General features: G+C 51.7%; 1 protein-coding gene across 1 annotated transcript in view; it reads right to left on the bottom strand.

Moving 5' to 3' along the window:
* Positions 1 to 15,628, bottom strand: part of TIMP2 (TIMP metallopeptidase inhibitor 2) — a 53,047-nt gene extending 37,419 nt beyond the window's left edge. The window contains exon 1 of the mRNA XM_061144649.1: positions 15,205 to 15,628. Within this exon, the coding sequence (XP_061000632.1) occupies positions 15,205 to 15,334 (130 nt within the window). The 5' untranslated portion in view covers positions 15,335 to 15,628. The remainder of the gene's footprint in view (positions 1 to 15,204) is intronic.
* Between the last annotated feature and the right edge of the window lie 8,348 nt (positions 15,629 to 23,976).

Here is a 23,976-nt window from a genome sequence, read left to right as displayed (position 1 = left end):
GTGCCAGACCCAAGAACCTCGGCCCGGGGTGGTCTGCATAGGGTTTCCGGGGCCCACTGACCAAAGTTGGCTGGAATCGCAGCTCCCCACCTTCACCAGCAGCCCAGCACCCGCCCTAGCTGGTGAACTCTGGCAGCCGCTGCCATGGAAACGACAGAGCTGCTGTGCTGTGACATCAGAGCAGGGGTGAAGTCAGGGACAGTGACGAGCCAGCCAGAGCGCGAGCACCTGTCCGCACACCGGTTATGGGTCTACTGATCACAAAAGATTTGGCTTAAACGGCTGGGGCGATGAGCAGCATGCGTGCATGCTAAGTCACCTCAGACATGTCTGACTTGTTCTGCAACCCTATATGGAATGTAGCCCGCCAGGCTCCTCTGTCCACGGGATTCTCCAGGCAAGACTACTGGAGTGGGTTACCACTTCCTTCTCCAGGGGATCGTGCCAAACCGGGGATTGAACCCATGTCTGTTAAGTCTAAATGCACTGGCAGGTGGGTTCTTTGCCAATAGCGCCAGCTGGGAAGCCCTCGGTAATGAGCAGAGGGATGGTAGAGGGGCACCATGAAGATGTCTGTTGAGAGCGTACTTTCGATGTTTAAAGACGGCCTGGCAGGGAGAAAACCCCTCCTGTTCCAGCTTGACAGCACGGTCACAGTGGTCCTCGTCAGGGCGTCTCTCTTCTGAGCTGTGGCACCTCAAGGTCGGGGCTCCCTGACAACGCTGGCCACCCCTCCCCCCCACAGGCAGGGCGCTGGTCCCACTCGGGCTGGGGACGTTTGCCTCTCCAGGATCCACTGCTGAGCGGAGCTGACTGGAGGTGGGGGGAGGGCATGCTGGCCTGGGGCCCCCACTGCACACCCAAATTAAGAAATCATACATGCCTGACCTCATGGCTAGGATTAAGAGCACACTCTCCACAAATTTGACAATTGAGAACTTTAGTTTGGGGGATGTGATATCGGTACTGAGATTTCTTTTTTTTTTTTTTTCCAGTGGGTTTTGTCATACATTGATATGAATCAGCCATGGATTTACATGTATTCCCAATCCCGATCCCCCCTCCCGGTACTGAGATTTCAAAGCAACCGATCTCAGGGTTTCATTTCTTGAGAAAGTCAACAGCAGGAACTTGGAATCTTGGGAGCAGAGTGGATCCAAGGATGAGACTCTTGTGTGGGGCTGGAAGGGTTCTGGAGAGGTCATCTGGTCCCTGACCAGATGTGGTGGGAGGAATTCTGCCCCTGAACCCCTCAACTACAGACCACCCCATCCACTCTTTGGGCCCCCCTTCCAGGCCCCCTAGATACAAAACCTTATGTCTATTTCTCCTCCCCCAGAGCATACTCAGCCCCCAGAGTCTTAGCCTCTTCTCAGCAAGGTAATGGACACTCACCTTCAGCATGGGACAAGTTTGGAGTGGGGTCGGGGGGAGGGCAGATAACATGACTCAAACCTACAGCCTGTGAGGCCTTTGATGGCATTCCAGAATGTCCCAGCACAACCACCACTGCCATCCTCTTCCAGATGTTCCTGCACTGAAGGCAATTCTCCCAAGCCCAGGCTCTCCCGACACCACCTTAGTGATTCCGAGAACACGGTTCCCATCCTCTGGATGAACCTGCTCTGCTCACTGGGCCCTTCTTCATGGGGCCCATCGCTGAACGTGGACCAAACCAGCTTTAAAGTCTGGGCCCTATTCCTACTGTTGCCCACAGTCAGACCCATCCTTCAGTAAACTCTGACTTTAAAAGCAACACATGTCATTCAAGTCCAACACAGAAAAATTAGAAAACCATACTTGCAGAAACAAGTCTAATTCCTCCTCCTTTACCTGAACATTTTAGAATTCAGTAAAGAGTCCTTGGGGACTCCAGAGTTAAGACTCTGTGCTTTTACTGCAGGGGGTGCAGGTTCTATCCCTGGTCAGGAACTAAGATCCCACATGCTGCTCAGCTTGGCCAAAAAAAAAAAAAAATCTGCAACCGCTGGTCCTGCAGAGCATCTGTGGCTGTGATGTATCTGACCACTGCCCTGCTGCTATATCTAACACTGAGATAAGCATGATGGAGGTGAGCATCCTTGTGATGAGATGCTAGCACACGTCCTTTATTATTTTCTGCAGAAAAATTTCTAGAGTTGTTTGATCAAAAGGGAGACTTATTTTCTCCCTTTCTTTCTTTTTCTTGAAGTATAGTTGACTTGCAGTATTGTGCTAGTTTCTGGTGTACAGAAAAGTGATTAAACTATATATTCTTTTTCATATTCTTTTCCATTATGATTACAGAATATTGAATATATCCCTGTGCTGTACAATAGAACTTTGCTTTATATATAGCGGTTTATATAATCTATCCTTCCACCCACTTTCCCCTTTGGCATCCATGTTTGCTTTCTATGTCTGTGAGTCTGTTTCTGCTTTGTAAGTTCATTTGTATCATATTTGAGACTTCACATATAAATGACATCCTATGATATTTGCCTTTCTCTTTTTGACTTATTTCACTTTGTATGATAATCTCTAGGTCCATCCGTGTTGCTGCAAATGGCATTATTTCATTCTTTTTTATGGCTGAGTAGTATCCCATTGTATGAACAAACCACATCTTTATCCATTCATCTATTGGGCATTTAGGTTGCTTTCATGTCCTGACTATCATGACTAGTGCTGCTCTGAACACTGGGGTGCATGTATCTTTACAAACCAGGGCTTCTCCAGATACAGGCCCAGGAATGAGATTCCTGGCTCATATGGCAACTCCACGTTTAACTTTTTAAGGAACCTCGACAGTGTTGTCCATAGCAGTTGTACCAATTTACATTCAAGGGGAGACTTATTTTTAAAGTTGTAGACCGGCGCTGTCAAAATGTCCTTCAAACTTCTAAACTGCTCAGGTTAAGACAAAACACACCCACCTAGAGTCAGCCCTTCCAAGGACAACACACTTCTTGGCCACGTGGAACAGAGCAATGGAAAGGCTGTAGCTGTGACGTCCAACCTGTTTCCAGAGACTTGAGCCAGGTTCTGGCTCATTAGATTCCTGGCACCGCGTCGACCACGAGACCTTGGGTGAGTCATCGACTGTTCCCCATCCAGACAGGGGAGGACACCTGCCTGACCTACCACCTACCTCATGAGTCCTTGTCAACAGGAAGAGACAGAAGTCCTTTTGCACCAAAAGGTTGTAGTTTTTACGTAAGGGACTTCTGATTGGCGACTATTTGCCGGTCATTTTACCCTGCCTTCCAGAACTGGCGCATAAGAAATAAACACCTCCTTAAATGTGTTCCTTTGTTCCCTAGTGTTAGTCGCTCAGTCGCGTCTGATTCTTTGCGGTCCTATGGACTGTAGCCCCCCAGGCTCCTCTGTCCATGGGATTCTCCAGGCAACAATACTGGAGTGGGGAGCCCATTTCTTCTCCAGATCTTTCCAACTCAGGGATTGAACTCAGGTCTCCTGCACTGCAGGCAGATTCTTTACCGTCTGAGCCACCAGGGAAGCCCCCTCCTGGAGCCAATGGGCCCGAGAGGCCAAGATGTCACAACAAGAGAATCAGAGACCAGCCGTGCTCATCACTTCTCTGCTCCAAGGCCTCTCTTCCTGAGACACCTGGTTTCTGTCTGGGCAGAGCCTAGCGGGGCCATTTCTCCCAGGGGCTCCTGAGGATTGAAGGGTAAATGCTGGAGGGGCTGCAGAGAAAAGCCCCCAGGAGAGAACTGTGTTTGCCCTCAAAGCCGTCCTGTCACAGGGTCAACAGTCCTTCCGAAAAGGGATGCTTCCCTGGGAGTGGAAAAATCCACACGGACCTGAAGTCCATGAGTGACCCCCAGTCTATTCTCCCAGCTACACAGAACACTGTCTGTCTAATATTTATTTTTATTTGTTTATTTATTTGGCTGTGCCAGGTCTCAGCTGCAGCACTAGAACTCTTGGTTGTGATATGCGGGTCCAGTTCACTGACCAGGGATTGAACCCCTGTCCCTGCACTGGGAGATTCCATGCTCCCTGGGGGTCCAGTGGCCACCAAGGAAGTCCCTGGAGAGCTGTTGACAGCCTCCTGGACTCCAGCGCCTGGGGCACCCGCCTCATTGTGTGTGTGCAAACGCTCTAGACATGGGGCCCTGTAGGATCATTCCTACGCATCTCCATGTCTAATGCATTCCTGGCATCCTTCCCTCCCGGTCCTTGTTCTTCACCACCTCACATGTCACGTGACCCATGTGAGGTCACAGTGGCCTGGGGCATGTCTACCAACTCTGCACAGTGAATTCTCAACTACCCTCACATCACGTGCCTGCGCTAAAAACCCATCCACGGGCCCTGAATTCTTGATCTGGACCAAAGGAAGGGCTGCAGAAGTGAGCTGAGCTGAAGAGAAAAACCAGGCTGAGTTTCCCACGTTGTAAGAAGAACAATCAATCCTAAAGCAAATCAATCCTGAATATTCATTGGAAGGACTGATGCTGAAGCTCCAATACTTTGGCCACCTGATGCGAAGAGCCGACTCATTAGAAAAAGCCCTGATGCTGGGAAGGATCGAAGGTAGGAGGAGAAGGGGACGACAGAGGGTGAGATGGTCGGATGGCATCACCAACTCAATGGACATGAGTTTGAGCAGGCTCTGGGAGATGGTGGAGGACAGGGAAGCCTGGTGTGCTGCAGTCCATGGGGTCGCAAAGAGTCAGACATGACTGAGCGACTGAACAACAAGGAAGAGCCAAAAAAACCAGAGGGGGCCAGGAATGTCAGAGGAGGTTTATTTCTTTTTTTATGCACATGACCTTCTTCTTGAGGAGCTCTGGGGACAGAGGTCCACAAGGTTTCACAGAAGCATTATCCAGGATCTCAGAAATCTAGATGGAGTGGGCGGGGTTGACATTTATTGAGTCCCTCCCGTGCTTTCACACACTTTACTCATTCATCAGAAATTCACTCACCATCTGCTGTGGCCCAGCCCTGAGGAGTTTCTTTTTTCAAAAAATATTTTTAAAATTTATTTGGCTGCGCTGGGTCTTAGTGTCGACATGTGAACTCAGTTGCAGTGTGTGGGATCTAGTTCCCTGACCAGGGATTGAACCCGGGCCCCCTGCACTGGGAGCACACAGTCTCAGCCACTGGACCACCAGGGAAGTCCCCGAGACATTTAATCCTGCTTTTACAGAAGAAACCGAGGCTCACAGAGGCACAGAGTCAGGACTCAGAACCAGCTCGAGTAGGTTCCAAAGACCCAGGCTTTTTCTCTGATATCTTTTATCTTTTTTTCTCTAAATGTCAGTCCACTTCCCCATCCTGTCCTTGGTTAAGAATCAGCTGTTGAAGTGCCTCCTAACTAGAGTCCCTGACTGTCATTAGAGTCAGTCAAAGCAAAGCCTGGTGCAGAGCCTGAGAGCTGAGCCGAGTCGGTGAAGATGAGCTGACCCTACAGGGTCTCCAGGAAGCCCAATCAAGACCCCAGACCACAGATGAGAAAGGGCCAAGTGAAGACTCATCCCAAACCAGGCTCTGTCCCCGGGAACTCTTCACCCTAGAATGTCTCACAGCAGAAGGGTTACAGCCTTGAAACTCATCTCTCCCTCTCTCGGGCTCACAGGTTCAAGATTCACTGCATCTTCAAGGTCAGTTCAGAGAATGATACCCCAAGGCATCAATCTTTCTGGAAAGCAAGGAGCAGGCCACCAGGTGAGAGGTGAGTCGGCCCCAGGAAGCTCACACCCAGGGGTGAGGGAAAGTTTTCATAAAGGGCCAGCTGGTAATTCACGAAGTTCTGTTGCAACCACTCAAGGCTGCCATTTTTACAGCCCCTAAGCAGCTGCAGACTTTGTATTAGGAATGGATGTGGGTGCATTCCAGTAAAACCGTATTTACCCTAATAGGAGATCAGAGGTGGGGGGGGGGGTGTTGTGGGGGTACTGTTTGCCAAGGCCTGAAAGGCTACATCCCATGTGTCCTGTTGCAGGGCATGGCCTTGCTGCTGCAGCCTGAAGTGGAAACATATTACCTGAGTCTCATCGAAATATCAGCCTGAACCCAGCACCGGGGCCCCTGGGATGATACAAAATCAGATAGTGGTGACGGCTGCACAGCCCTGACTGCACTAAAAACCCACTGAATTGCACTTTAATTTATAATTTAATTAATTAACTTATAAAGGAGAACTGAAATGTATTTATTTTGGCCATGTTGCGTGGCATGCCAGGATCTCAGTTCCCCCGACCAGGGGTCGAACCGCTGTGCCGCCCTATGGTGCAAACGCAGAGTCTTAACCACTGGAATGCCAGGGAAGTCCCTCCCTGAACTGCCCGCTTTAAATGGGTGAACAGTAGAATCATACCTCAACAGAGCAGATAAAAAGCATACGTCTCTGAGGCAGAAAAATGGTAGCAGTTCTTTTCAAGAAGCAATAAACCCTTCCCGAATCTGCTTCTCGGAGAAGCAAGGCAAAGGGAGGCAGCCCTGGACGTGAGCCCCACCCTCTAGGCTCAGGGCTCTCATGGCCTTGCTTGTAGCCTTCTCTTCCGCCTCTCCCATCCTGAGGATACCCCTACCCATGTCTCCTTGTTGCCTTTTCACTTTAAAATAATTGTACAACTAACACACGTTAATCACAGAAAATTCAGTGAATACAGATAAGCAAAACAAAATAAAAACCACCCTTGATCTCACCCACTGCCTAGAATTTTGACAGACATCCTTCTTAGACTTTTCTCTACATGTGTATATATAAGCCTAATTAAATTTAAAAAAACAACAGTAGACTAGAGATAAATACAGAATCAGTAAACTACATTAAAATAGCCAGGGAATTTTCACCATAAAACCCAGGACAGTGGTTATCTAAGTAAAAGGAGGTCCCCCTTTCCTTAGGGACCAGGAGGAATTAAGAGAGTTTTTAGGGTGGCAGGGTCTTGTTTTTCTTAACCTGAATATTTGCTTGATAACTTTGTTAACAGTGTACAGTTATGCACTGTGCATTTAAAAATTATATTAGACAGGGTTTGAAATGTGAAAGGATACAGATGTAACTGGGCTTTTAAATTTAATGCACTCTGAACATTTTTCTAGGTCATAAACATGAATCTATAATACTGTTTAAAATGACTGCTTAATATTCTGCTGTCAGGATAGAGCTTAATTTAATTTAGCTCATCTCCAATTGATGGGGGAATCTCCCGAACAAGGTCAGCTCTCAAGAGTTCTCCTTCATGGTCCTCCATCCTTCATGCTCCGCAGAGACCACCCCCTCCAAGCCAAGGTGCACCGAAATGGCCGCCTTCAGCTTCCTCTGTACGCCTCCTCTCATTTTTAAAACCCTGTCTTCTTACTCTGCTATTTGATAGTCATATGACCCAAGCAAATGAATCAGCCGGTGCCTCAATCTGATCATCTATAAAACAGGGATAATTATAAATTAGGTGAATTAGCAGGAAAACTGTGTGAAACAAGGTTCCAAGCACTTAGCCCTGATGCTGACAGCTGCTGTTAGTGTCTATCATAGTCTCTCTTCCATCACAGACCTAGCGCGGTTTCCCTCCCAGTTTCCTGGCTCTCGCCCTCCAGAAGGCACCAGAGCCCAGCTTGTGCGTCTCTGCACTCCCCCCGACCTGTGTGAGTGCCACGGCCAGCCCTCGGGGTGGGGTGAGAATTACACGCCCAGCACAGCATCGCGCACAGAAGAAGTCAATACCCCCCCCCCCCACAACCCCAAGAGCCTCCATGGGCACCGTCCCAGGCACTGCACCTCTGCCCTAGGAGGTAGGAAGTGATCATCACTTCTTTGGAAAGGGAGAAACCGAGGCAGAGGGCACCTGCCCAAGTCTCACCCCTGGACTGAGGCCTGGGCTGCAGAGCGGCCATCCTGACCATGCTGCTCCGAACCTACGTGCCCCCACCCCTTTCTCTGCCTCTTCCCTCCAAGGCCCCTCACTCATTCCCATGATCTGCTGGAGCTACAGCTGGAGACCCCTCTGTCTCCTTTCCCAGAACTCAGCAGAGAACACACCCCTGCTGACCACCTGACTATGTGAGGGGATGCCTGGCCCCAGCCCTGAGGTCAGACCCCAGAGGCAGCACCCCCCACCCTGCCCCGCCCCTCCAGCCTGGCACCCTCCCTCCTTCCTGAGTTCCTCCCCCGTCAGGTACCTGCTCTGCCCCTTAACATGGCTCTGCTGCCTGCAGCTTCATTCTTCCTCCCCTGCCTTGTCTAACAGCTCTCAGGGGGACAGCAAAGACCCTCACCCTGGTCCCCACTGCTGGGGCTCAAGGCTGCCCACCCTTTGGTTCCAGAGCCCCTACTCCCCCCACAGGCCATAAGAAAGCCTTCTAAGGCAGTGGCTAACCTTTTAGAGGTCACATACTCCTTTGAGAATCTGGTGGAAACCACAGTCCCTGTCCACTGGAAACCACAAACACAGGCACACATACACTCAGCTGCGCTTACTGTTTCAGGACTCGAGAGTGTCCTTCAGGCCCATCTCTGGACACACGTCCACACCCCCCAGGTTGAAAGGATGAAAAGGATCAGTCGTGTCCGACTCTGTGACCCCATGGACTGTAGCCTGCCAAGCTCTTCTGTCCATGGGATTTTCCAGACAAGAATACCGGAGCAGGTTGCCATTTCCTCCTCCAGGGAATCTTCCTGACCTAGGGATCGAATCCAAGTCTCCTGTGCTTCCTGCATTGCAGGCGGATTCTTAACCATTGCATCACCTGGGAAGCTCCCCGCCCCCCGGGTTAGGACCCTTTTTTATAGAGGTAATATCTCAATTTGATTTTAAACTTTTTAAAATTTTTAAATTATATTTTAAAATTTGTTATGGCTGATCTGCAGGCCATGTGGGATCTTAGTTCCCTAACCAGGGATCAAACCCATGCCTCCTACAATGGAAACTAGGAGTCTTAACCACTGGACCACCAGGGAAGCCCTTCAAGTTGATTTTTTACAGCAAACCCTCACCCGGTCCACCCTGCTGGGGTCTCCAGAAGCTTAACCCAGGAGGCTAACTGCACACAGCTGACCCCAATTTTATCAGCTACAAAATGGGATTCCCCTGGGTCTCTATCACTTTTCCACAGGAGCTGCACATCCATGCAGTGATGGCGGCATCGAAGGCTCCAGGATTCCAGCCAGACCAGGCCTTGGGGTCCCGGGACTATGGGCCCTGGCTGGGGGAAGACAGCTTCATTCCTGCCCTTTCTGAGATGTTGGTGCCCCTGACCATCCCTCAGGCTGCAAGTCCCTCAGGCTGCAAGTCAGGCAGCCTCACTTCCCCTGACTGCCTCTCCTCCCAGCATTCCAGGGCATCTCACGTACCCTAACACCCTGTGGTCTCATGGTCTACGGACCCTGTAGCAACCAAACAGAAACCTAGCCCATCACTCTCAAAATCTACCCACTCACAGTAAAACTAGGCACAAGCGCTGCTGTCAGTCTGTATTCTAAGTATCTCTAAGGTTCTCTTCTCAAATCCAAGTTGCCTTGGTTACCCACCTTGGAGGCGACTGCTCTGTGCAAACTTCGGTGGGCATCAGAATCACCTGTGAGAAACCAATGCCCAAGCCCTGGGTCCTGAGGGTCCCATGTGTGTCTGTGTGTGCACTCAGTCATGTCTGATTCTTTATGACCCAATGGACTGTAGCCTGTTGGATTCCTCTGTCTATGGAACTTTTCAGGCAAGAATACTGTAGGGAGTTGCCATTTCCTTCTCTAAGGGATCTACCTGACCCAGGGATGGAACCCTTGTCTCCAGCATTGGCAGGAGGATTCTTTACCACTGAGCCACCTGGAAAGCCCCAATATGGGATGCTAATTCTGACATCTGCCTTTTGACAAACTCCCTGGGTGATGCCCACTGTCGCCCACAGGTGCACACCCTCAAAGCCTCTCTTCGGGTCCTTCAAGGTGGAATGCGAACTCCACGTGATAAACCAGATGTCTAGTCCCATTCGCCCTCTTGGGCCCTCCTGCCCAAGAGTCTGCTATGTACCCAGACTCTCACCTTTCCCAAGTAGCCTGTCTGTCTACTTTGGCACCATGAAATGGCACTTAACCCACGCCTCACCCACGTTCCCCTAGCTCCATCCTCCAATTTAGGGTTCTTTATGCTTCCAACCTTGACTTCCTAAGTCTGCCATTCTCTTTTCAGAAAGCCCGTCCTAGCCACAAGACCATTTGCTCTCGGCTCTGTGTGTGCGTGTATATGCAGGGTGGAAGGCATGTCCAGGACAGGGGAAAAGAATCAATGGCATTTACAGTCCGACCCCTGCTCTGCCTTCTCTTTATCTCCTTTCATGTATTTTTTTTTTTTTTTTGCTTTATTGAGATATAATTGACATGTAGCACTGTATAAATTTAAGGTGTACAGCATAATCATTTGATTTACATATATCATGAAATGATTACCACGAAATATTCCATTAACACCCATCATCTCATATAAATACACAATGAAAGAAAACCAATTTTTTCCCTTGTGATGAGAACTCTTAGGATTTGCCCTCATAACAACTTTCTTATCTATCACCCAGCTGTCTTAACTGTAGGCATCACGTTGTACATTACATCCTTAGTACTTATTTTTTAAACTTTTTATTTTACATCGGTGTATAGTTGATTAACAATGCTATGATGGTTTCAGGTGTATAGTAAAGTGGTTCAGTTAATATACACACTTTTTCTTTTTCCTGCCTTTTTCTTTTGCCCATCCTCTAGACTGCCTGGGGTCCTCCAAGTGTATCTCTTAGATGTTTTGGGAGCCAAGGGCTTCATCTGCTCCCACAGCCCCTTGGGCACTGGATCAGTGGCTCTGCATCGCGATGAGGGTGGCTGCATGACCGCACCCAAGCCTGGGAGTCGTCTACACCCACACATGTGGGATGCAACCCAGTAGAGATGGCCAAGAGGAATAGCAGGATCCCAACCCACCTGCAGCTCAAGGACTGGCATCCAAGACCAGATTCCAGAGGACATGGCAGTCCCCAGGCTGCAAGATGGCACCACACCCTCAGATCAGAGAGGGAAGAATATGTAGGGTGGGAGAGTGCCCCCCCAGCCACGTGCCACACCCACAGCACAGCCTCTAAGCCCTGCACACATCTCTTCTCACCTCCCAACCCAGGTTCTAGTCACCCCCGCTGGAGAATACATTCTTCCAGGGACACTGAACAGGACCAGGAACTCAAGTGCCCCACCCCTGCCATGGTACCCTCCTCCTCCCATCAGAACCTGGAATCTCTCTTCAGAACCCCAAATGCTTTTCATTTTGTGACCCAGTTACTTTGTTCATTATTTGCCCAAAGCACATGTAGCCTGGTTTACTTTAAACCATCTCCTGGCAGTCGGTTGGGGTGAGGGGTTCTACAGGGCTTCAGTCCCCCTTGACTCATACAGTCTTACATCCGCTTCCACCCTGCCTGGAGCTGGAGTTCTGGTATTCCTTCCCGAGGGCAGGGAAAATGCCTTGCATCTCCCTGCTGTCCCCTGGGGTGGAGCGGGTCACTCCGTAACTGCTTATTGAAACACAAGCAAGCCCGATAGGCAAATTGGGATTACAAAACACAGCTGACTGTACACTTTGCAAACTGAATTGCCAAGAGTGTCTTTAAAGAGCACCCACCCACACCCCTATTGCACCCAAGGCCTCACTCTGCTCACAGGAAGCTTTGCTTTGCTTTCCCCAAGCACGTGTCTGGAGAGGGCACTGCCCTTTCTGAGTGCCTGCTCTGTATTTCCCCGAGAGCCCACTACCTGGACCCCATCAGAGTGTACCCCAGGCCAGCCCACTTGCCCTGGCAGCCAGCATGTGGCCTTGGCTGCAGGCTCTGCCCCACTTGGTGCTAGAGACCATTGGAGGGTCTGCAGAAAGCAGAGACTGGAGATGGGAGTGTTCTGAGAAAGATGGACTGGAGGCACTTTTTTGGAAGACAGTGGCCCTGGGCACCGCCACCCAGGCCAGGGTGGGTGGGCACTGGTGGAGATTTTACCCTCTGGGTCCAGGGAGCTCCTGGATTTACCAGTGACTCCAGAAATCAGCCGGAGCAGCCCAGGTCTGCCCAGTCACTCAGCTGGCTTAAGGAACTCCAAGCTCCTCCACTGTGGCACTACCCGAAGAGCAAGCCCAATGCTGGTTTCCAGCCAGATTTCTGGGGCCATGCCCTGCAGGAGATGGTGAAGGACTCATCCATTAGATGAGACGGGGCCAGGCCAGCGGCACTTTGGAGCAGGGCTCTGAGACCCAAAAGGCTTCTGGCTCATTCCCACTTTCCTGGAAAAGGTCAGGGAGCAGGGCCTTCCAGGAGGAGCCCCGGTCACCCCTTCCCACCCCTTCCTCCTCAATCGCATAACCTCATAACAAACTTTCTGCCAATCCCAGTTCCAATCCCACAGGCTACAAGAGCTAAGGAGATGCCACCCCCACCCTTCCCCCAGTAATCTCTACACAGGCAGACAGAAACATAACTGTTTCTTAAGCCAACTGCCTCTTGCCGACCCCAAGCCATTTATTAAGCCCGTGTCCAGCCAACAATGAAAGGAGCTGGCACGCTGCATTAAAGATCAGTCTTCAGGGAACCCCAGTGTGCCACAGGCCATCACCCTTTCTGGATCCTTGGCCCACTTCCCTGGTGGCAGTCACCTGTAGAGCTTGACAACTACAAAAGCCAAGATTTTGTGTCTGCAAAGAGCTCCAGACCTCAAGCAATTCTGCTTTCAGTCAGAGCAAAGAATCATCATCAAGGAAGTCATGCACTTGTACCACGTAAAGTGGAGGTGGAAAGGCTATTGCTTTTAAGGTTTCCTCCACGGCCACCCAGGTCCGACACCCTGGGCTGTCTCTGTGACATGTCCCTAATTGACTGAGCACAGAAGGGCTGCCAGCACAACAAGACTGGGCAGCATTCCCCCCAAATTCGCGTCCACCCAGAAGCTGTGAATGTGACCTTATTTGGAAATAAGAGTCTTCACAGATGTGATCAAATGAAGATGAGGTCAGTGGACTAGTGTGGGCCCTGAATCCAATGACTGGTATCCTAGTAAGAGGAGAGGACACACACACACACACAGAAGGCGGCCACCTAAAGACAGAGCAGCGATGGGAGGGATGTGTCTACAAACCAAGGGACGCCAAAGATTGCTTGGAGCTACCAGGAGAGGGGGCCTGGCACAGATTTTCCCTCCAGGCTTTCAGAAGGAACCTGCATGGCCAACACCTTCATTTTGGACTTGAGGCCCCTAAGCTGTGAGAGATCAATTTCTGCTGTCTTAAGCCCCTCCAGTTTGTGGTCACTTGTTACAGTAACCATGGGGACCAAAAACACTGGGCTCTGCAGCAGGACCCTGGCATCAGCAGGCCCTGAGGAACCTCTGGGCTGGGCTGGGCTGAAATGTTTTGGCTCTACCATGACTTTGATGCAATGATTTAGACACAAATGCCAGGAGATGCAGGTGGAACAGAGGGCAACCTGCAAAGCAAGAAGGAGCCTTGAGGCATATGGACACTCCTGGACCCTGACCTTTGTTGCCCTTGATCCAAACCCAAAGCAGAAAACAGCCCCAGCGCTGCCTCAGCTGACACTGGGCAAGGATGGGAGGGGCTGGCTGGACATCCTCTCTGCGCAGCTGAGGAGTGTGAGGTGGTCCCAAGCCCAACCCCTTCCTGCTCCTAGAATCTTCTAATCTGTGGATTCCTTCTGGGCCTGGGCCTGATTCTGCCCCAGAAACACAGCTTCTCTCTCTGCAAGGGGCCTGGACAGGTCTGGACTCCCAGGGGACACCCCTTGGAAGGCCGATCCTGGCTCCCGCACTGAGACAAGCTTCTCCTCCCCACTCCAATCTTCCTGAGCAGTGAAGCCAAATTGGAGAGCTTCTCACAGTCAGGGTGCTGTGGGGAACCACTCTGCGAGCACACACCAGGCCCCAAGCGCAGGTTGGCCTGAGCTATGTGACTCGCACAGGTAGGATCACCTGAAGACTTCCTGGAGCAGGCAGTGGCGGCAGCTCCAAGGGCCAACTGGGGTGTGGCCAGGAGTCATGGGGAGATCAGAGCGGTATGGCTGACAACAGGAGAAACCCAGAGACCCCAGCTTTGAGCCTGCACAGGTGAGGGCGGCCCAGCCTCCCCACCCCTGGCAACAGGCTGCGGGGCTGGCTGAGACTTAGAAGCAGAAAATAAACCTGTGCGGAAGTGAGAGGGAGCTGCAGAGACCCACCTGCTGTACATCTGTCGTTTTGGTGAAACCTGTCCCAGGAAAACCAGGGCAGTGGAGGCCCACAGGTGACAGAACTAGATGGAAACCTCCAAGGTCAGCTGGTTCTCCCCATTTCTGCTGTGTTCTCTCCCCCCACTCTGTCTCCTGCCCCTCTGGGGCTCAGAATAACTGGGCTCTCTTTTCCTTGCCAGCTCCCGTATTTGGGGGACAAGAAATCTGGAGGGGAAAGGATATGCGGACTCTAGGCAGCCAGACAACCCTACCTGCCATCTCCAGTCACCAAAGCTTGTGTGGATGTCCAGAAAAAGCGGTCCCCACTCAAGGACCATTCTGCCTGTCCCTGCAGAGCTGTGCCTCCTGGGCAGAGCGGGGGAGGAGCCGGCCCTGGGGCTGGGCCCATCATTCGGGCTGTCCCACTGAGCCCTTGGGGAACCTGCCCAAGGGAGGGACGCTTCCATCCAGCCCCAGCCGGATCTGGTGAACCCCACATGGGGTTGCTGGCAGAGGCCCAGGCGGAGCAGCTCTTCCCCACCCAGCTCCAAGCCCAGAGGAGCCAAGTCCCATCTCACCTGTGAAAGTTTCTTCCTGGGGTCCCCCGTCCTTCAACCCACCGAGGTCTAGAGGGCCTCTACCCCCGCGCTGTGTCCCCCATTCTCCCCCCACCCCCCCTCGCTGGCATCCCCGGGCCCTCCGCCTGCCAAAACCCAATCCGTTCCCTGGCTCCCTTTCTGGGACTGGAAATGCAGCGGAATTTCGGTGGAATTTTGAGGTTGAGAAGCATCTCGGCAGAGAGGAAAAGAAAGGGAGAGAAGGAATGGGGAAAAAGAAAGTAACGATTTTGGTCTCAACTTGCAGGATTCTAGAAGGCACCAAGGCCCCCGAGAGGCGGGCGCTGGGTCCCTCTGCAGGATGCTGGCGGGCGGGGCTCTGGCGAAACCTCGAGGTCCCGCGCGACCCGCGGGGGCGGTGGGCGCCCGGCAGGGGCGGGGTCGCCGTCCTTACCTATATCTGCATTGCAAAACGCCTGTTGCGGATGCACCGGGGAGCAGCTGCAGGCGTCGGCCCGGGGGAGCAGCGTCCCCAGAAGCAGGAGGCAGAACGCGAGCGGCAGGCTGCGGGCCGCGGCGCCCATGGCGGGCGGAGAGGCGGGGGGCGCGGGCTCGGGCTAGCCGCCGCCGCCTGGGCTCGGGGCGCTCCCCTCTCGCCGGCCGGGGCCGCGCTGGTCTGGACGGCACTCCGCGGGCGCGCTCTCCTCTCCGGCCCTCACTCGCCGCACAAACTTTCTTGGCTCTAGGTCGCGGGGTACAGCGAGGGGGCGCGGGGCGCGGTCGGCGGCTCGGAGGCGAGAGCTGGCTGGGGGGCGGCGAGCGAGCGAGTGCGCGCGCCGCGGACCTGGTCCCGGGTGCTCCACTGCCTTCTATGGATGTGTGCGCTGCGGGTGCGGGCCGAGCCGGCCTTTTATTGCGCTCCGAGGCGGCTTGGCTCCGCCCCCCGGTGGCGGGCGGCCAATGCCGGCTCCGGGAGCTCTCGGCCGCCCCCCTCCACGCGCGCCTCCCGCGCCTCCCGGCCCTCCCCCAAGTCCGGCTTTTGTTGTGCCCAGCCTGGCACTGCCGCGGCCCCCAGCTGCGCACCTGGCTTCCCACCGCTCGGGGCCGCACCCCCGCCGTCTCCCAGATCGCCAGAGGTTGGGGGAGGGAGGCAGCGGGCAGTGTCTGCGGGCAGACAGCGCCCAGTGGACCCTGACTCAGCACTTGGGACTCGCAGTCCACCTCTCCAGGGCACCAGGCGACCCACCCATCACCCCTTCCCCTCCAGCTTGGCACGGGAGGTGTACGCTGCCTGGTTCCCTTCCACCCCTGGGATCCCTGCGATTCTAGCCAGGGATTGAGGAAAAGGATGTGCCGCTTTGGAGTATGGATCGGATGGTTCTCTGCCGCCCTTCTCCCTGCCCCCTGTGGCTGGGTGGACTCCTGAAACTTACTGAGAACACCTTTTTCAATTAAAGGCCTTAGAATTTTAAGTGTGCTTGGCCAGTAGAGTCAGAGGGCGGGGGGAGGAGGGGGTGGGTACTATGAACAACACAGGATTTCATATAAACTGGCCGTCGTTTTGACCAGCCGGCGAGAGTGAGGAGCCGGCCCAGAAGAAAAGAGGTTTGAATGAAGGTGTTTTCTGGGCTCTCCTCCCTTAGCCCACAAACGTGGAAGCTGAAATACTTTATCCAAAACAGTTCTGTGTTCCAGGAAAGGCAGAGGGTCTTAGAGCTGTGGATGGCATGGAAAATGTGACCCCCGGCGGTCTCTGTCTACATGTCTCTGAGCCCCCTCTGTGGTGGGTGCTGTTACACATAGGCCCTCATTCTTGTCATCTAGCCCAGGAATTGTAAACTGAGAAAATTACACAAACAATCCTGTCCACTCCACTATGTGATGCTGACTTGAGATATGAAACAGGAAAATATTGAAAGAGTTTTAAAAAATGGCTGCCTCCTGTTTATGCGTGGTTTTGAGCCAATAGATGGGCACCCCCAGGGTAAATGGATTCGTTCCCTTCAGACCAAAAACCAAGAGGAGAATAGCAGGACAATTAAGAGAGGAGGCTGGGCTCCACCGTGACATTCTCATTCTGGAGGTCAGGAGACCTCCCAACCACACAGGCGCAGAAAGGCTTGTTGGGGGTCAAAGGGGAGTGATGCTAACCAATGCCAGGCTACCCATAGGTTTTTGTGGTAGAATCCATCTTGGCTAAAAGATGCATACGCCCATATAGAAGGATTCTGAGACACACCAGATGTAGAGTGTGAAGCAGACAAATCAAAATGATCGGCCAAAGGAAACCAGAAAGAAACGCCCCATTTAAGTGATTTAAATTGCCACAAGGGTGCAACTCAGGGACTTTCCCTCTGAGTCTGCCCGTGTCTCTATCCACACGTAGTGTACTCTTTTTCCTTATAATAAATCCTTTGAGTGACTACTTTCTGTCTTTGTGGGAATTCTTTTCTGCAAAGCTGAAGAGCCAGAGCCTTGTCATTGACCACTGGTTTAGTGGCTAGAACTTGGTGCTCTCACTGCCGCGACCTGGCCCCAATCTCTGGCTGGGAACCCAAGCCCCACTTCAAGCCATTGCAGCCGGTGGCCACCCCGGATCACTTGGAAACAGACAACTTAGAGAAAAGTTAAACTGGTAGAAAAGTTATTAATACCTTAGAACCCGGACAGTTCCAAAGTCAGTGCTTCAGCTTTTGTTTCTGTAAAATAAAGTGTCATTTGTGAAATGGTGTTTGATGCTAACTTAGTGAGTACAGTTAATGCAGAAAATTATGACAAGTTGGCTGTCTGTAGCCTTTTCATTTCTTTCTTTGTTATTGCAAGTGGAACAAAATGCTGTTGAACTTTACAGAAGCTAAAATCCATTTGTCACTTTATGAAAGAAATAGATAACCTGGGGGATTTTAGCCTTTTAGGCAAGGTAGACACATAGATGATCAAGTACACAGAGGATGAGAAGTACATTACAGGTAGGATGATGGTGGTACAGGAGGGGATTGGGGTCCACGCTGGGCACAAGGCAGGAAAGGCAGTACCTGGGCTGGCCTTCCTTCCATCAGCAGTGCTTACTTAAACATCGACAGTGGACACTGTTCAAATAGTAGGATGGTCAGGCCTCCACGGAACAGACAATGATCCCTGGACCAGTGGGACTCCTGAGCTGGTGGAGGAGGAAAGAAATGAGGGGAGAGGAGCCACGGAGGAGACTTTTGAGGGTCTGGGAGGGGATCTCATCTTCTTCTGAGGTCAGAGCTTCTAGAGCAGAGGGGCAAAGCGATCCACTCTGAAAGGATGCTCTCTGTGGTGGGATGGGCAGGAGTGGGGGGAGAGGGTCCACCTTGTGGCTCAGAGATGCAGCAGCCCAGCTGCTTCAGTGGCCTTGCCAAGCCTCTGCCTCCCCATCCACAACATGGTAATAAAAGCCCCTTCCTAATATGTGAATTGCGAGCTTCCAGATGTTCAAGCTGGTTTTAGAAAAGGTAGAGGAACCAGAGATCAAATTGCCAACATCTGCTGGATCATCGAAAAAGCAAGAGAGTTCCAGAAAACCATCTATTTCTGCTTTATTGACTATCCCAAAGCCTTTGACTGTGTGGATCACAATAAACCGTGGGAAATTCTGAAAGAGATGGAAATACCAGACCATCTGACTTGCCTCTTGAGAAACCTGTATACAGGTCAGGCAGCAACAGTTAGAACTGGACATGGAACAACAGACTGGTTCCAAATAGGAAAAGGAGTACGTTAAGGCTGTATATTGTCACCCTGCTTATTTAACTTATATGCAGAGTACATCATGAGAAATGCTGGGCTGGATGAAGCACAAGTTGCCATCAAGATTGCCGGGAGAAATATCAATAACCTCAGATATGCAGATGACACCACCCTTATGGCAGAAAGTGAAGAAGAACTAAAGAGCCTCTTGATGAAAGTGAAAGAGAAGAGTAAAAAAGTTGGCTTAAAGCTCAACATTCAGAAAACCAAGATCATGGCATCCGGTCCCATCACTTCATGGTAAATAGATGGGGAAACAGTGGCTGACTTTATTTTTCTGGGCTCCAGACTCACTGCAGATGGTGATTGCACCCGTGAAATTAAAAGACACTTGCTCCTTGGAAGCAAAGTTATGACCAACCTAGACAGCACATTAAAAAGCAGAGATATTACTTTGTCAACAAAGGTCTGTCTAATCAAGGCTATGGTTTTTCCAGTGGTCATGTATGGATGTGAAATTTGGACTATAAAGAAAGCTGAGCACCGAAGAATTGATGCTTTTGAACTGTGGTGTTGGAGAAGACTCTTGAGAGTCTCTTGGACTGCAAGGAGATCCAACCAGTCCATCCTAAAGGAGATCAGTCCTGGGTGTTCATTGGAGGGACTGATGCTGAAGCTGAAACTCCAATACTTTGGCCACCTGATGAGGAGAGCTGACTTCTTTGAAAAGACCCTGATGCTGGGAAAGATTGAGGGCAGGAGGAGAAAGGGACGACAGAGATGAGATGGTTGGATGGCATCACCAACTCAATGGACATGGGTTTGGGTGGGCTCCAGGAGTTGGTGATGGACAGGGAGGCCTGGCATGCTGCGGTTCATGGGGTCACAAAGAGTCGGACACAACTGAGAGACTGAACTGAGGTGAGTGGATTTCTAGTTGATTCAGGAAATCAACCCTGAATACTCATTGTAAGGACTGATGCTGAAACTGAAGCTCCAATACTTTGGCCACTTGATGTGAAGAGCCAGCTCATTGGAAAAGACCGATGCTGGGAAAGATTGAAGGCAGGAGAAGAAGGGGGGCAACAGAGGATGAGACAGTTTGATGGCATCACCAACTCAATGGACATGAGTTTGAGTAGGCTCTGGGAGTTGGTGAAGGACAGGGAAGCCTGGCGTGCTGCAGTCCATGGGGTCGCAACGAGTCAGACACGACTGAGCAACTGAACAACAAGTGGATTTCTGGGCATGCCTGACCATGCCCTGAAAGCTCTAAAATCTGGTGCAAGTGGTAGCTGCCATCAGGAGGTACTGAACATTAAATGACTCTCACAAGGGACGTTCCTGGTGGCTCAGTGGTGAAGAATCCACCTGCCAATGCTGGGGACACAGGTTCGATCCCTGGTCCAGGAAGATCCCACATGCCACAAAACAAATTAAGGCCGTGTATCACAACTGCTGAAGCCTGCGTGTCTGGAGCCCGTGCTCCACAATAAGAGAAGCCGCCTCAATGAGAAGCTCGGGTATTGCAACTAGAGAGTAGCCCCCATTCGCTGCAACTGGAGAGGCCTGCATGCAGCAATGAAGACACAGTGCAGCCATAAATAAATTAATCTTAGATAAAACAAGCAAACAGACAAAAAACTCTCATGGGAGCACAGCAAGTGAAGGGACAGAGTGGCCCCTGAGAGCTCGCCCCACCCTGACCCGCCAGCCTTTTCATAGTTCCCATGCGGCCTTGGCTGCTGGGCGCCCCGCCTCACCACCCTGGCCTCTCCTTTCTTCCTCGTCATCCTCTGCCTGTGCTCACAGCTAGAAGCTTCCCATCTCCAGACCATGGGAACTGAGCCCTTTGATGAGAAATCTACCAGATATACTCATAAGAAGTAGATTACTCAACGGCGGCCTTTTCACACACTCTCTGCTCTGCTGGCAAGAGGACTCAACCGCTGGGGGTGAGTGCAGATAGAGGGCTCAGCTCTGACCACTGCCCCAAGGAGGCAGGTCAGGGTCAGGACATATCCCAGACTCAGGAAGAAGGAGGACCCTGGGGCTGACAGTTCCTTCTGTGGGCTTCTCTCCTAGCCAGCCTCCCCCACCCTGATCCTAGGGGGCAGCCTAACAGGGGAGCATTAACAGGAGACCCTGATCACACCAGAGACCCCAGTCTGGCCCCCATATGCATTCTGACCACAGCCTGCTGGACCTCGGCCTGGGTCTGTGGCTCCCGGCAGGACTCAGGACAGACAGGAGGGGGCAGCACCTGCCAGACTAGTTGGGGATGGAGGGGCTTCTGGGACCCTCAGATCACACTCCTATAGCCCCTATTTCCCACCAGGGACGCCCACTTTGGCCCTGCCTCCTTCCCAAAGAGACTGTCTCAAGGCAGAGCCCAGCAGAGCTGGGTGTGTGGCATGAAGACAGGCTGCACATCACTGCACAGTCTGCGTAAGCAGTTTCGTGATCAGGCGGGAACACTCTCAAGGCCATTTTGATTTTCATTTCATTAATTTCATTATTAGTCTTCTTCAGCCCAAGCCAGCTTCTCAGCCTTGGCACTGTTGACCTTGGGGCCAGACCTTTCTCTGGGGGAGTTGTCCCTGTGCCCGGTGGAGTATTGAGCAATATCCCTGGCCTTCCGCTTGAGATGTGATAGCATCTCCCACCCCCAACCAAACTGTCCTCAGACATTGCTCAGTGTCCCAGGGGCAGCAGATCCCCTAACTGTCGTGTGCTTAGTCATTGAGTGAAGTGAAAGCCACTCAGTTGTGTCCGACTCTTCGTGACCCCCATTGACTGTACAGCCCATGGGATTCTCCAGGCCAGAATACGGGAGTAGGTAGCCTTTGCCTTCTCCAGGGAATCTTGGTCACTAACTCGTGTCCAATTCTTTATGATCCCATGAACTGCAGCACTCCAGGATTCCCTGCCCAACTAGGGAAACTGATAAAAATCATAGGTCTTGAGACCAACTGCAAAGATATAAATGACAAGGTTCTATTTCTGTAGAGCAGATAGTAATGCAGAGTGGGTCGGGGGTCCCTGTACCCACGTATCACCCAGAGAACGGGCACTCTGCCCACACCTGTTCTCCAGGGAGAGAGGGAAGGCAAGAAATAGTAAGAAGATTATTGTTTAAGAAGTGCCCATGGGAATTTCCTGGCGCTGCAGTGGTTAGGAATCCACACTCAGTGCTGAGGGCCCAGGGTCAATTCCTAGTTGAGGAACTAAGATCCCACAAGCCACACAGCCAAAAAAAAAAAAAAGTAAAAAGGGTCCAGGAGCAAATGTGTGATAGTTCATTTATGGGAAAGTTGTATTCTTGCCTGGAGAATCCCAGGGACGGGAGCCTGGTGGGCTGCCGTCTATGGGGTCACACACAGTCGGAAACGACTGATGTGACTTGGCAGCGGCAGCAGCATGCATATGCAGGGATGCAGACAGATGTATAAATAGGTGTTCACCAGAAAGTGTGATGCATGTCTCTGAGTGGCAGGAACTTAGGTGACAGGATAGATGTCAGATCCTGCTCCTCGTGTAGGGAGAGCAATTTTTAGATGATGTTGTTGTTCTTTAGTCACTAAGTCATGTCTGACTCTTTTGCAACCCATGGACTGTAGCCCACCAGGCTCCTCTGTAAATGGGATCTCCCAGGCAAGAATACTGGGGTGGGTTGCCATTCCCTTCTCCAGGGGATCTTCCTGACCCAGGGATTGAACCCACGTCTCCTGCATTGGCAGGTGGGTTCTTTACCACTGAACCACCAGAGAAGCCCTTTCAGATGATGGTCTGACCCTAAAATGGACAGCCCCTGGGGGCAGAAATATGGATGGTTTTCTACACTTCCTGTACATCACTACTAAAACCTGCCCCCCAGGCGCTGGCTTCCCAGTGCTCCTGCTCCATCATCTGCGCTGCTCTTGACTCATGCCTCCCATTGGGGTTTTTTGGCTGCACCTTTGGCTAACACTTGGCTAATATTTTATGCCATCCCATAAGGCATCTTCAAGAAGGTGGGACCTGGCCAGTCTCCTTTACTCCTTGCTTCTGCATCTGTCAACTCCTCCTCCCTCCCCTCTCAGGCAAGCCCTCCTCTGGGCAAAGGCAGCCTTGACCCGGGCATGAACCTTGCGCACACCTTAACCCCTGCTCGCCACTATCACAGTCTTCACAGACAGTCCCCACACCAACCGTGCTGCTCTGATCCAGTCTAGAGTGATTCAGAAGGAAAGAGGTTCTGAACAGAAAGCCCATGAAGTAAGTCATTGGCTTGAAGACACTGCCACATCTGAAGGATGCAGACAGACAGCAGAGACTGACAGCCCGTACACACTTCCTCCAGGGAGGCAGCTCTGGCACAGCTGTGGTTTCCCCCTGGACCAGGAAGCCTTTTCAGCCTCTCCTCCATGTTTGGCCATGTTTTGCCTCTGTGACACAGAGGGGTCTCCAGTCCTCCAAGCAGGGCACATCCCTCCTTCTTGGAGTGAGGGAGGGCCAGGGAGAAAGTTTAGCAGAAAGTTCAAAAGAAAGCGAAAGTGAAGTCGCTCAGTCCTGTCCGACTCTTTGCGACCCCATGGACTGTAGCCTGTCAGGCTCCTCCGTCCAAGGGATTTTCCAGGCAAGAGTACTGGAACGGGTTGCCATTTCCTTCTCCAGGGGATCTTCCCAACCCAAGGATTGAACCCTTTTAGGTTCAAAGGATTTGTTAACAAAAGAAACCACTCGTTACACACAAATAAACAATTTTCAAATTTTTATAGAAGATTATTTGACTTGGTTTCAATATGCAGTCATGAAAGGGAAAAAAAATAGAAATAATAGAGACAAGTAATAGCATATGCATCACCAAGCTGAGCCAACCTATATCCAGGCTTGAACAGCGATGGGAGGTCCCTCATTAACAGCAGTTTGGAGTCCCAGCTGGGACAGGGTCCCCCAGCGGTATGTCCACCCCACAGGTGGGATTTCAGATTGCAGTTCTGAGGGCTCCTACTTATCATCCCAGGCCACAAACTGACATCATCATCAGTTTGCCTGCAAAAAGCAGCTCTGGGCTTCCCTAGTGGTCCAGTGGTTAAGAATCCACCTGCCAATACAGGGGACATGGGTTTGATCCCTGGTCTGGGAATGCCACAGGGCGACTAAGCCCATGGGCCACAACCACTGAGCCCATGCTCCCCAACAAGAGAAGCCGCCACAATGAGAAGCCCACACACTGGGCCCAACTAGAGAGTGGCCCTTACTCGCCACAACTATAGGAAGTCTGCACAGCAATGAAGACCCAGCACAGCTAACTTGGGGGAAAAAATGCAGCTCTGGTTTAACTTTTGCAATGCTGTTTGTTTCACCTTGGAGCCACAGCACTTCTTAGACCCTGTGGACCTGGCCAGGGTGACTTAAGAGATTCCAAGACTCACTTCCTTTCTTATCTAAAGTACCGCCTGGCCTGTTGTGCTTGCAGGCAGGCATGGAATCCAGGCAGTGTCCAGGCAGCTCAGAAACCAGTCGGAGG

Source organism: Dama dama, chromosome 5 (assembly GCF_033118175.1).
Source record: "Dama dama isolate Ldn47 chromosome 5, ASM3311817v1, whole genome shotgun sequence".
Taxonomy (NCBI): Eukaryota; Metazoa; Chordata; class Mammalia; order Artiodactyla; family Cervidae; genus Dama; species Dama dama.
This window is presented reverse-complemented; position numbering and strand designations above follow the sequence as displayed.